This window comes from Nelumbo lutea, chromosome 1 (assembly GCF_056320005.1).
Source record: "Nelumbo lutea isolate HS-2025 chromosome 1, American lotus-T2T, whole genome shotgun sequence".
Classification (NCBI taxonomy): domain Eukaryota; kingdom Viridiplantae; phylum Streptophyta; class Magnoliopsida; order Proteales; family Nelumbonaceae; genus Nelumbo; species Nelumbo lutea.
In genome coordinates this window covers 163,025,543-163,039,833 of record NC_142684.1, presented here as the reverse complement: position 1 = coordinate 163,039,833, position 14,291 = coordinate 163,025,543, and the positions used below count along the sequence as shown (strand labels likewise).

The 14,291-nt window shown below is 40.1% G+C and overlaps 1 protein-coding gene and 1 long non-coding RNA gene across 2 annotated transcripts; one reads left to right on the top strand and one right to left on the bottom strand.

Annotated features, from left to right (window-relative positions):
• The first annotated feature begins 1,819 nt into the window (after nt 1–1,819).
• Nucleotides 1,820–2,956, top strand: LOC148878833 (ethylene-response factor C3-like). Its single transcript, XM_088965659.1, has one exon. It carries the CDS (start codon nt 1,930–1,932, stop codon nt 2,689–2,691), a length of 762 nt encoding a protein of 253 aa, XP_088821785.1. The 5' UTR covers nt 1,820–1,929; the 3' UTR covers nt 2,692–2,956.
• An 8,769-nt stretch (nt 2,957–11,725) lies between these two features.
• On the bottom strand, nt 11,726–12,575 carry LOC148878832 (uncharacterized). The gene is made up of 3 exons (XR_016104559.1): nt 12,468–12,575; nt 12,299–12,386; nt 11,726–12,026 (listed from the first exon to the last, which is right to left on the bottom strand). It is a non-coding gene; the product is annotated as an uncharacterized LOC148878832 (long non-coding RNA).
• Nucleotides 12,576–14,291: the final 1,716 nt, after the last annotated feature.

Sequence of the window (14,291 nt, the reverse complement as noted above, 5' to 3'; positions counted from 1 at the left end):
GAGCTCATGGTGACCATGAACCCAAGGGAATACTGAAAACTAGGTTATCGGGAAGATGATAACGAGCTACCAAGGACAGTAGCCTGTCCAAGGTCATAATGGAAGGCCCGAAGTCATCTGGATCCCGATCCAGAGAAGAAGATGGGACCCCCTCTTTGGAGGTCGGTCCCTCCTCCCAAGATACAGGCTCCTCAGGCCGAGATGGCCCAACTTCGGGTAAAGAGGTTTCTCCTAAGGGGTGGGGAACTACCTAGCGAGGAGCTAACCTCGCCAGCGGGAGCCGAGGACTGCACCTCGGCACCCTCAAGCCCACTAGAGTCGCTAAGAAGCCTATCTATGCTAGCACTAGAAATATTGAAACAGGAACAAGAAAGGAGAACAAACTAAGGAAGAAAATATGAACTCACCAAAAAAGATGAAAACGACCTCGGAACACAAGGGAAGAAGTGGCAAGCTAAAGGACTCTGGCGCGACCTCGGGAGAGCTCAATCACAAGATTTTTGGTGAAGAAGAGGGGCTCCTCGGCCCCCTATTTATAGCTCACCGCGTGGAAATCAACGATTGAGACCTGCTCAATCCAATGACTCTCATGAAAACCGATTGCACGACACCCGATGACAAAATCGGTTGAGCGTGCTCTTTGACGTCCGTAGAGTTTATAAACAACGTGACGTCCGCGTGTACCCGGGACGCAATCTGGGTCATTTCGTGGTTGAGCAAGACGGTTGAATAGGCCGGCCAGCAATTCGCTCTTCAGATTGTCAGACCCCGCGCCAAATCCACCTAGATCGTCCATGAACTCCTTGCACCGGGTTGACCCCTGGCACGGGGAGTGGGGGGCAATTGATGAAGGGTGATTTGGCGCGACCTAGCGAGAAGGGGACACGTGGACACAACCTAACTAAGAGATGACAGCTCAGCCTGGCAAGCCTAGTTTGCAACAATTGAGCTCGTGTATTCAATCACCTTGGCATAGGGTCACCTCGGCACAGGGTCACCTCGGCGTAGAGTCACCTCAGCATCGAGGCACCTCGGCATCGAGGCACCTCGGCATTCAATCCAGTTTGGAACTAAAAGACTGAAGTATCAGCTTGGGGCTACTGACCTGGACCACCATGTAACAATCCCGAAAGTTTCTCCAGTAGACTCTGAACCCCACGGGATCACGTCGCATAACAACAGGCCTAATCTTCTCCCCACTCAGATCGGGCGGAATTGATAATCTTTATTAATTGATAACGTTACTCCCCAATTAAAGCGAAAACAGATCCCATCAGGACGAAGATCCCGGAACCGATCCGCAAAACCCGTGAGGGCTCGACTATATAAAGGCACCAACCCCAATGACACAAGGTACGTGTGATTTTTCTACTCTCTAGCTCTCTAGCTCTCTATCTCTCAAAGTTTTTTCAGCTCCCATCATAGTTTACTGACTTAAGCATCGGAGCGACCTCGCCGGGTTAGCCACCTCGGGTTCTCTGATTTGCTGTCTTGCAGATTCACCTAACGTTGCCCGACTGAAAGCCAAATCATCCTCCAGAAGGGAGTAGTCAGATCGCGCTACATCATGTCCCAAGTCCCAACTCTCTAAGAATTGAAGACGCCACCTGAACGTGCCATGAAGGGTGATTGGGTGATTGAGATGAAATGAGATCATCAGGCTAACGTAAGCAAAAGTGTTGCTCTGACCTGGCCGCCTTGCGTCATTTGACCCACGTGCAAAATAACCCTTCCTATCTAGTATCTACTACTATGCGCATGCCTATTTCAAGTGAAGGCACCAAATTAAACTATCCCAAGAGGGCCCCAAGGTGGCTCATCATCTTTCCTCCCTTGCCCAATTCTTTTTACCCTTCTTCATTCTCTTCCCTTTTTTTTCTTCGTCGGGTATATAAGGGGGGTTGGTCTTCAAAATATTTTCAAGATTGGATGGACTACATACAACGAGAAGTAGTGATCAAAGAAGAACCAACTTCAAACCAAAATCCGGCTAGCTATTTGGACATGGACTCTCCTTTCTTTCAATCTGATTCTTCTTTCTTCCAATCCTCTCAAAATTCCGATTTCTCCCCAGAATCTTCAATGAGTTCGCCGGAATATTTCTCATGGGATGGGTTTGCTTTCAGTGATAATTCCCTCCCATTCAATGTAAACGATTCGGAAGAGATGCTCCTCTTTGATGTTTTGGCTGAGGCTGCCAGAGACCCACCGGAGACCCAATTCTCTGCCAGAGTAAAGGATGAAGAAGTGACTTCCAAGGAGAAAGAAGAGCCCATGACCAAGCAGAAGACGTACAGAGGGGTTCGAAGACGACCATGGGGGAAATTTGCAGCAGAGATTAGGGATTCCACTAGGCACGGCATACGGGTTTGGCTGGGGACGTTTGACAGTGCGGAGGCTGCCGCTCTGGCCTATGACCAAGCGGCTTTTTCGATGCGTGGTTCCATGGCGGTTCTTAATTTCCCGGTGGAGCATGTCCGTCAGTCACTCCGAGACATGAAATATGGCTGCGAAGACGGGTGCTCGCCTGTGGTGGCACTGAAGAAGAGACACTCCATCAGACGAAAGTCCGTGAGCAAGAAGAACAAAGGACGAGAAGTGCGAATAGAGAATGTGATGGAGTTGGAGGACTTGGGGACGGAGTATTTGGAACAACTGTTAGGCTCTTCTGAGAGTGCTAGTCCCTGGTGAATCAAAACAAAAACCCCCAAATCATGTCTCCAACTTTCATTTTCCCTTTTGGTTCTTTTCCTTTTATATATATATATATATATATACATATTTTCTTACTCTCACTCTGGTTTCTCTGCACTTGATTCTCTTTCCTTTGTTCATTATTTTCTTCCTTGATTCTGTTTGTTTGCTCTTGGAGCAAACCACCCTGTTCATTAATTTGCATTTTTTCTTCTTTGAGATGGCAGGTATAAAAAAGGACAAGATTAATTTTGATTTTAAATTTCTTGAATGACCCTCTGTTTTTGTTTCAAATGAAAAAGTTGCATTATCGTGTGGTACTCAACTTAATTATATATGCCTTCATATAATAATGTACAAATAAAAAGTAATAAGTACTATTCCTCCTAAATTTCCATATTTCCTTTGCTCATCTTTCTCTCCAAAGCTTGTTGTAATTCAAAGAGAAAACCTTATTCTATTTTTGGCCAACCCTTTCCAAAAATCTAATAAATACAACTAGCCCAAATGGCAATCCTTTTCCAAGAGGGACTCTACATGTTTGATTGATTATCATAGTGCAAGTTGCTCAATAGCCTACACCACGAGGCAAAAGATCTGCCTGTCTTGTACATATCATCCTCCGATATTTGAATGAAAAGGCGAATATGGTAGCTCCACCACCCGCCACCAGGGTTAGCCGGCCTCTAAGTTACACCTCTAACCATTCGTTTCAGCCACACCCTAAAAGTTTTGGAACAAAATAAGGGATGGTGTTAGAAAAAGAGAGAAAACTACAATAGAATGAGGAGAGGAGAGCTTAGGTGGATTGGGCGTTGAATGGACAAGGACAACCACTCCAGTGGGTAGGCCTTGATTGGGTACATCAGCCTCCATTCAATATTGTGGATTTTGGTGTGTGAGCGAGGCGGTGAGATGCTAGGAGTCTATTTGGTGCTTTGCTTAAGCCCTTGTATGGAGATGGGAGAGCTGTCACGAGTGACATGAAAGGGAATGATAGGCGACAGGAGGAGGGAGAGGGATGGTGTTAGTTTTTGTGTTCATTTCCCATCATTATGGACCAAATTACCTGGGACTGATTCTCCTCAAGGCTCTCAACTTATGTTGCCATTTCCCATCTCTGCGAACTACTGCTAAAGTGGCAAAGCTTTTAAGGGATAAGTGGACTGCAATTCACTTCAGAAATCTGAATTGCAGCCTCTCCTAATCCACCTTATAAATTTGGCATCAATCCATCTTATAAATCGCATCCTGTCCATAGATTTGACATCAATCCATGGATAAGATTCAGTCCACCCTTAAAAATCCTAGTTCCACCCTAAAGGTGGACTGAACTATAAACCCCCCCCCCCCCCTTGTTTAATTCTTTCGCTTGGACAAAGAAGATCTAACGAGACATTGTTTCCATTTGCACTTTGAGCGTTTTGTGGCAAATTCTCGGCGTTTTCGGTTTGCCAAACCCTTGAAATGTAGGTTAAAAGCTAAAGCTTTAGATGAAAAGAAACTTTTAGAACCATAAAATGTGGTTTAGTCAGCGGCACAGCTGCAACTCTTGCATTTGCTTGATTTGAAGAATATCAACTCAATCAGGTTCAGATTAGGGTTTGGCTACATTAAAGTTTTAATAAATTTCCAATCAAACTCAACCTTAGTTATACCCGAGGTTACATCTGTGCCCCCCCAAACGTCCTACATGTGTATCTCAACGTACATTGGGAGCATCTCCCCCAAAATTGTGAGAGTAGAAAATATTTTTAGTACATGGTTGAGGTATACTGTGGGACACCCTCTGTGGGGCGCATATGTGAATTCGTTATACTCTAGGCAGTGGATAGGTCACTTGGCACCCCTCCTTCTTATGGAAGTGTCTGGATTAAACCTGCTTAACTGCCCAGCATGCCTTCTGTGGATAAAGTAGCCAATATTCAGTCACATAAAATGTACTGTTAACCCCTAATCAATACCCTAAAAGGGCTTCTTTCAAACCTTAAAGTCCAGGGCTCACCATGGTCAATTTCTTATATTTTTCTGTTTATCAAAATTAAGGGAAAATAGAAAAGGGTTTTTTTTTTTTATCCTTTTAACAAAGCAAAGTGAAGTTGTTTAGAAGTAGAAAAGAAAAACAACTTTTTGGGGCTATATTTTCAAAGATACCGAAGGAAAGTCCTGTCGAGCAACTATGCCATTGCTTTGGACAGCAAATTAAAAGCAGAAAAAACTTCCGTCCAGGCAATCCCTTGCTTCTTTTATTTCTAATGTTTTGACTGCAATATGCTAAGATACTTCATTTTTTTCTTTTTTTTTTCAATACTTTCTAAGTTCAGTAATGGCAACTGAGATTATTTATGTGGACATCATTCAAACCTTGTAATTTGAGATCTGGGAAGGAAGGTGCTAGGAATCTCACTTGACAGTCCAACTTTAGATTTTCAGTTGAACGAAATGACTACCCATTCAAAATTAAAAAAAAAAAAAAAGACCACCCATGTGATAAAGTCTCGACTAAAAACACTACAACTGTTAAAGTCTGTAAGACTGAATGAATAGATTGGTGGTTAAATAAAATAAATCACAGCTACATACTTATGTGCTATTAATTGGTGTAGTGGTAAAATCTTTGGGTTAGTAAGCGCGAGATTGCATGTTTAAGTTTGAGAGTGGCCGCCTTGTGCGAAGAAATGTGCCAAAAGGTGATGACTGTATCCAGTTTATTCCTCCCAAGACCCCCGATGGTTGGTACCAATATTGAGTAATGGCGTTTTCTATTTGTTACGTATTTGCCCTAGTTCTAGAAATAGGGCAACTCAACTGCCTAGAAACCATGCTACAGTCTACATACACCCTAGAGAGAACGAGAAAAATGTGCCTTAAGCATGTCAGCATGTCTTCTTATGGGTCATTTGGTTTCTATATAATTTCTACGGAAAGTCACATTTACCCCGCAGAATGCGCCTCAAAAACGTCCTATGTACATTTTAATAATATATTAAAAACATTTTCCAATAACAAATACGAGAGGTATTTTTAATGCATATTAAAAAAGGTTTTTAGGGTAAATTCAGGGCAGATGTGAACTGCTCCTACACATCCTAAATTGTCCTGTCCTAATTGGGGGGCAGTTTTTGAAGTCTATCAGACCCGTAACCTATTCTCTTAGCCTCAGTCCTCAGAAGAGAGAGAGGGAATCAGCAGATAAAAAAAAAAAAGTCAAAATTCAAAATTCAACTGGTTAATTGAACTCGGCTATCTTTTGTCATGGCATAGTGATCTATCCTTAAATTATCCGCATTGTGTATCAAACTTTACCCTCTTTCGACTTTACAGCCCATGAAGCATTTTAGCCTTTTTCTTCTTCTAATGGGAGATGGGAGAGAAAAAAAATATTATATTAATAAAAAAATTCAGTCAAGAGAGGGTAAAGTCAGATTCAAGGGAAGTTCTTAAATATATTTCTGTTGCGAAGAGGCAACTAACATGGTCCCCATTATTCAATCTCCATGTCGATTCGTGGGTCCTATATCCATGAATTAGTACATATATTTTGTGATAATGGAAATGACCTTCATATTATTCTATATTATTTTTACTGTTTCATTTTTTGTCATACATTCATGGGATTAAAACATCTGATTTAATGACTGACGTACAAATAACAAATATCTTTGCCACTTGTCTTCATCATATCACGATCAAATATATGTGGTTACTGGCACCGGAGCCCATTTGCTTCAGAATGAAATGGGCGTCTTTTCTAGAGGACAATTTTAATCTAAGATAATCCTATGGGCATATTGTTACCTTTGGTCCATTTTCTTCATCTGAACAGTGAGCAAGCCCACCAGTCAGCATCGGCACCTTCTGGTGTTCTAACTTCTAACCTCAATTATTTCAAAGCAACTAATATTTAATAAGTTCCAACATGATATCAGAAATACATGTTACCGGAAAATTTTGTAACCAATTAAGGGATAATCAATCAGGAATGTTCTTACCAAAATTTACCAATTATGAGGTGCTCTGATTGATTAAAGCCCTTTCGGTACCATATCTTTTTACCAATTATGAAAGTATAGATCTTTTCAATTAAAAAAAAAAATATATATATATATATATATATATATAAATAAAATAAGAAAAGGGTGCTTATTAAAAAAAAAGAAGGGTTTTATAGTTAGTCATATAATCTAGATTTTTTTTAATCTTCTTGATAAGTAAATCAGAAAACTTTTATTGAAAAGTAAAAAGGAGAAAAGAAAAGGATTGAAATCTAAAAGATCTTTTGATGATGGGAGACATCCACATGGCAGTTAGTTAGCGATTGAAAATGATCCATGTGTTAGGCCACATCATCTTGTCCTCACTTGATAAATTTCAACTTTATAATATTCCTCTGCCACGTATTGAGATTAATGCTCGTAAGTGCTTAGACCACCTCTTGTTCTATTAAATAAAAAATGCTATCTTTTCATGCCACCAAAGTCCTAAATCCTAAACCCCTAATTCATAAACTCTAGATCCTAATCTAAACCCTAAACCTTAAAATTAAAATACAAAAGGCATCTACTGGTCGGATATATTCCTCCCACGGAATAGGAGTCAATTTTTTTATTATTGCGTTCATACATGTAACCCTTCATCAAAACTTCTACGTCAAATTTATACAGGATAAACCCATTTAACTGAAATGAACAATTTAGAAAACAATATTAACCAAATTTTTTTTTGGGGTAAAGAAGGATCCCTATCTAATTAACATTTTACTTGAATTGATTTCAAAACAAATAATTAAATAAATAACATTTTGCATAGATTTAACCACATCATCTTTCGATGGAAAGACTGAATGTTATTCACCTCGAAAATTCTTTAGAAGAGTAGGGAAAACAATTAAAGAAAAAAAAAAATAGGCTCTCTTAGTTAGCTTATTGTCTCTTTCAGTCCTATCATGAATTAAATAATGTGTCCATTCTCTTCAAATTGTCAAGTCAAAAACAGTTTGGCTTCCTCTGCATGTATATTTATTATGGCCATTATCACCATCATTTCATTTATAAAAGAGAGACATTAAAGCATGGTTTCTTCTTCACTTCGTCAAATAATCAGATTTTTGTTTTCATATTTACCCTCCGTTTTCTTAATTTGTTTTCCCACTAATTTATGGATCTATGACAAACATCAAATTTAATATATTGCTATCATCACCTGCAGGACTAAGACTGAAACTGAAGGAGAATGTGGGAACATGGAACGGGATCTGCTACTTATACGGAGGCGTCTCACATGCACATTTACCATGTATTGAGAATATCTCTCATAAATAATTACCTATAAGTATAGGAGATATTCTCAATACATGGTACTATGTGCATGTGAGGCGTGAGTGGAGCGCCAGCAGCAGATCGGGTCTCATGGAACATAGGACACTTTACTTGCAATATCCGGGCATACAAACATGTGTACACGATAAACAAACTTTGACGTATAGAATGGGTTCGCATCTGCCCCCCCCCACCCCACATAGTTGCCCCCCAAAAACGTTTCATACATTTTATGTGCGCCGCGTGTCCTCAGGCACGCGCACTAAAATGGCTCGTGCGGCCTCCCTTTGACGTCCTTTTGCAAATATTTCCGTTCATTCCATCTCGCCCAAAAAGGTTCCCTAGTATTCTTCTCCCATTCTTCTGCCGAACTAAAACCTTTGCGCCCCTTTTCATAACCCATCGGAGATGAACTTTTCGAGTTCAGCCGGAATATTTATTTATCGGAGATACATTTCACTCTTTCAGCCAATTGTTCATATTGTTTTTGTTGGATTTTAATCTCGTAAGAGATTAAATTCAATGGATTTGATTGGTTAATTACATGAGAAATTGTACTTGTACACCTGATTGGAAAATTGGTTTTTCTCTCACAAAACCCAGTTTTCAACTTGTTCTACATTGAAAAATTATAAACTTTATTTTCAGTATTTTAATAGAAATTAATTTACACTTCTTAGAAATAATAGAAAAGAATGTGGAGGTTTGATACTGCGTGTGTACACGTGTGTGCACGCAATGAAGGCACATTTTGCATGCACCTACATGGCTCGCAAAAGACGATTTTGGCTTTGGTGCATCAACATTGATGAGATCAACAATCACAATTCAATTGGGTGTGATCAAGAGGCATAATTCAAAGTTAATAGCCATTAACTGTTAACAGCCTTTTAACCAACACCTATCTTTTTCTTCATACCTCTTCATAAACTATTTAAGTAATAGGAATCAGACTTCAGAAACACAAATTTTCAAAATCCTCTCTCTTTCTCAGTTCGGTATGCCTCACAAAAGGTTTTTTTGAAGATTCTTCAACTTTGGTGATTGTTCATTATCGCCCAAAGCTCTGTATCCTGAAAACGAATTTATGTATAACCCAATAGGAAAGTCATTAAAAATGAGTAGGGGGCAAATAATGTTCTAAATCGGAGCTTATCCTCTAAGGTACAGTGACCCCATTTTCCAACAGTTTTCAACCGATTTTCACGAGTAACCGAGCTAAAACCCAGTCCCCTCTTTTGTTCATACCGTTCAAACAAGGAGTGGGTCGAGATTGATTGATCCCCATACACCTCCGCCTCCGCCTCCTCGTAAAAGAAGCCGAGAGTATGAATCTTTACTACCTTCTTATCCTCCTTGAGTGCCTTCGATTTGCTTAACACAAATTGCAAGTAAAAAATCCAACACCTATTCTCTGTATTTCTTGTTGAATCTGAGCTCAAATTGTCGCTCTGCCAGTCCTCTCGTTATTAGAGCAAACGAATTTCCATTTGAGCTGAACTCCTTCGAAGGCATCCACGACCTCTTTGCCTTTCCTTACTGTGATGGCAAGGTTCTTTTCTTTGGGGGCCTTGCACACCTTTAGACGTTCGATCGAGGGGGTGATCTTGGTGGTACAACTCGGCCCCCTCATAGACTTGATTGCGGGTGATCCCACTGAATTCTTCGAAGATGAGCATGAGCTGAGAAGGCCAAGGGAGAATAGGGAGGCCCGAGAAAATGTAGTCTTGGATTTGATGGTGGAAGCGATCAAGGAGGCATAGGCTGATAGCATTGTTGAAGAGAGTTGCTATGGCTTTCATGGATTAATTGATCAATATAAAGATCCCCTGTTTGGATCTAGCAACCTCAATACCCAAAAAATACCGGAGTACACCAAGGTCCTTCACCTCAAATTCTTGGTGAAGAAGCTGTTTAAGAGACTCAATCTCATGGCTATCATTCCCTGTGACCATAATATCATCAACATATACTGCCAACAGTGTCAAAGAGGACTCCACCCTCTTGATGAATAGGGTATGATCTGACTGGGCCTGTACATATCCAAACTTCACAAGTGCTAGTCTGAATCTATCAAACCAAGCCCTAGGTGACTGTTTCAAACCATACAAAGCCTTGTTGAGCCGGCAGACCTTCTTACCTACTTCTGCATCATAGAAGCCAGGAGGCAAACGCATGTAAACTTCTTCCTGCAGATCTCCATTCAGAAAGGCATTTTTCACGTCCATTTGGTATAAAGGCCAAGTGTGACTTGTTGCAAGGGACAAGAGAACTCGAATAGTAGTCATCTTGGCTACCGATGCAAATGTCTCCAAGTAATCTATGCCATAAGTCTGTGTAAACCCTCTTGCAACTAACCGAGCTTTATACCTCTCAATAGATCCATCTGCATTATGCTTCACCGTAAATACCCATCTGCACCCAACTGGTTTCTTTCCTTTTGGCAAATCAACTACCTCCCAGGTGTTGTTCTTCAACAGAGCATCCATCTCAACTTGCATTGCATCTTTCCATTCAAGGACGGATAGGGCTTCTTGCACTGTTCTTGGAATAGGGACATTGGAAATGGAGCTAAGGTAGGACTTGTAGGTAGGAGATAGGCGACCATAGGATAAAAAATGGGAAATACAGTGGGCTGTGGATGTGGTACAATGTCGTTTCCCTTTACGGACTGCAATTGGAAGGTCAAGATCATCTGTAGGGGAAGTCTCTGTGGGCTCTGGGACTGAAGTATCTGGACCTGGAGCTGCAGATGAGATTGGAGCTGGTCTGGACTGCTGATGATTAGGATCAACCTGCCTGCACCGCCTGTGATAAACCCTCAACTCCTGATCCCTCTGACTACCCTCACCATTGTAGCTTTCCCTCAACTCCTAATCCCTCTGACCACCCTCACCATTGTAGTTCTCATCACCCAATGGAATAGGTAAAGGAACTGCCCCACTCTCACTGCTCTCCCCCTGAAGACAAGAACTCAAACCCCCATCTCTCACTATTCTCCCCCTGAAGGGCAACCCGAGGATAATAGGGTGTCCCCTCAAAGAAAGTGACATCCATGGAGACAAACTTCCTCCCGAAGACATGATCATAACAGTAATAACCCTTTTGAGTTTGTGCATAACCAAGGAAGATGCATTTGGAGGCTTTGGGTTCGAACTTGGAGGGATGGGGTCCGAGAAGCTGAACAAAGCAAGTGCAACCGAATGTCTTAAGGGGAATAGAAAACAAGTCCTCACGTGGGTGTAGAAGCGAAAAAGGAGATCGCATATCAAGGACCCTGGAAGGGACCCGATTAATAAGGTATACCGCCGTGAGGATAGCGTCCCCCCAGAAGTGAATAGGGACATTAGAAGTAAACATGAGGCTTCTAGCCACTTCCAAAATGTGCCTATTCTTCCTCTCGACAACTCCATTCTGCTGAGGTGTATGAGGGCAAGAGCTCTGGTGGATAACCCCATGATGAAGAAGATAAGATGTCAATGATTTAGCAAAGTATTCCTTTGCGTTATCAGATCGGAGAACTTTGATCTTGGCATCAAACTGGGTTAGGATCATTTGGTGAAAATTTTGGGTCAGGGAAGGTACCTCATCTCGTGAACGCATGAGATAAACCCAAGAAAAACGGGTATGGTCATCAACAAATAACAAAAAATATCTGTACCCACCCATGGAAGGGATATGATAAGGCCCCCAAACGTCAGTATGCACAATATCAAAAGAATTATCACTCCTTTTATTACTCAATAAATAAGGCTTTCTACAATGCTTAGCAAACTCACAACTTTCACACTGTAGCTGAGACAACTCAATAGACTCAAATAAAGTAGGAAACAGACTCTGTAAAGATCGAAAAGACAAATGACCTAATCGGTTATGCCAAAGCATAACCGGACTCACACTCTTAGAAACAAAAAACAACTTCTCTACTGACTCTCCCTGACGAAACCGCTCCCCGAGCAGATAGATCCCATTCATCTCACGGCCAGTCCCAATCATCTTCTGCGTCTCCAAGTCCTGAAAAACACATCGATCAGGGAAGAAGGTTACTGAGCAGTTCATATGCTTGGTAATACTATTGACTGAAAAAAGGTTAGTATCAAGCTTAGAAACATGCAAAACAGATGATAGGGAGATAGTATCTGAAAGCTTGATGTCACCCAACAAGGTTAGTATCAAGCTTGGGAGATGGATGAAGAGAGTTGCTATGGCTTTCATGGATTAATTGATCAATTGAATTGTATTGTATATAAAGCTGTGGCTCTAGGTCTCGGCCTCTTGTTTTGGACCTTTAAGACACGTCTGCTTTAAGTCACGGTCTTGCATCTTCTGAAAAGTGGGTCTCCCTTTGAGCTCAGATTCAACAAGAAATAGGCTCTGACTCCGGCGGATTTCAGATCTGAGAATGTTAGAAGATGAATGGGATAAAAAAAAAAAAAGGAAATGAGAAATACTCACGGACCACTTTCCTCGGTATGATCGTCGCATCGACCGGCGGAACTCGAAAGAGTTAATCTCCGTGGGCTATAGAAGGGGGGCGCCAAGGTTTCAGTTTGACAATAGAATGGGAGAAGAATACTGGAGTAAGGGATTAAACCTTTTTGCAAACGGACGTCAAATTGAGGTCTGCACGAGCCATCTTAGTGCGCGTGCCTGAGGACACTCGGCGTGCATAAAATGTGTGGGGCGGTTTTGGGGGGCAACTATGTGGGCGTTAGATGCGAACCCGCCCGTTTGGCAGAGTTTTGCAAGATTATCACCATACAATTTCTTGTCAATCAATCATATTTGATAAGACAAGTTTTATTTTAATTAATGTTGTTCAACTTTGACTCGTGGTAATTCTAATATCTTTGAAAAATTAATTAATATTTATGGGTTTTTATTATTCAGTCCATCAAATAGATTTTATTTCCACCGTACAGTTGGGGTGGACAGGTGGAGTGCGGTATAACTTTACTAATATTTAATCCAGGTCGGCAATTGTTAACCAGCTTGGTTGTCTCAGAAATAACTTCCCTAAGTTGAACTGCTGCCAATTTTAATGATTTTTCTTTCTTTTCCATTTAACAGATTTTTATGGAAGGATTAATTGTTAATATGAATTAATTATTTTATTTTTCTTGTTTCTAAAAATGCTACATTATAAAAAAATAATAATAATAAAGCAAAAGTATTTTCATTTTGATTTTAGAACATGCTACTATTTTGGGTTGTGTTGGGTAATGTTTGGGGTTTATCAATACAACCGACATTTGCTAGGGCAGTGTCGTAGCCCTGTGCTGAAACAACTGAATCAAAGCTTTTGATCTGTTACCATGGCCCTATCTTGAATTGATGATGTAACTAGGAGTGGGTTCGAGTCGAGTGGAAGGTTGTTCGAGTTCAACTAGCTGAAATATTTTTAGATTCAAGTTTAAGTTTGAGCTCGAACTCGATTTTGGCTTAGAGATTTGAACTCGAGCTTGGCTCAGTTCAAAGCTCGTAAGTTCGGGCTCGACTCGAGCTCGACTACAAGTCATTTTTCTAAAAAATATAAATTATACATGTAAAAATATTTTTTGTTTTACATACAACAAAATAATAATTATAAAAATTATTTATTACTATACATATAAAAAATTGTTTTTATTTTACATACAAAAAAGTAAGAATTATAAAAATTATTTACTATTACACATAAAAAATAAAAATATTATTATATATAAAAAAATATTTATTTTATATATATATATTTATACATTTATATGTATATGTATGTATGTATATAATAAAAATTTATCAATTTATTATACTAGGCTCACGAGCCTCACGAGTCGAGTTTCACTGGACTTGAGCTTGACTCAATTAACAAACGAGCCTATGTATCAGGCTCGAACTCGGCTCAAAGCTTGGTTTAAACTAATTCAAATTAAACTCAAATAGCTCGTGAGAAGCTCGGCTCGTGGCACCCCTAGATGTAACTTATTGAAAGGGCCACTACAGTACACGTAAGGCTATGATTTCCTGTTTTAGCTAGTTCTACTCTAAGACTGTGTGGTTACAAAATTGAACTCTTATCAATACAAATTTTTTGAAAAATTATCTTGTTACATTACATCATGTAGCCACTTCACTATAAAAATATGCATTGGGTTGGTGTTGGCATTTATGATACAAACATCAAAGTATGGTGTTTCATAAAGAAATGGCAATGGTATCTCCATTTAATATTAAAAATGAAAATTTTTTATGTAAACAATGGCTTATTTTATCAAATATTTATATTGATAAATCCCAACT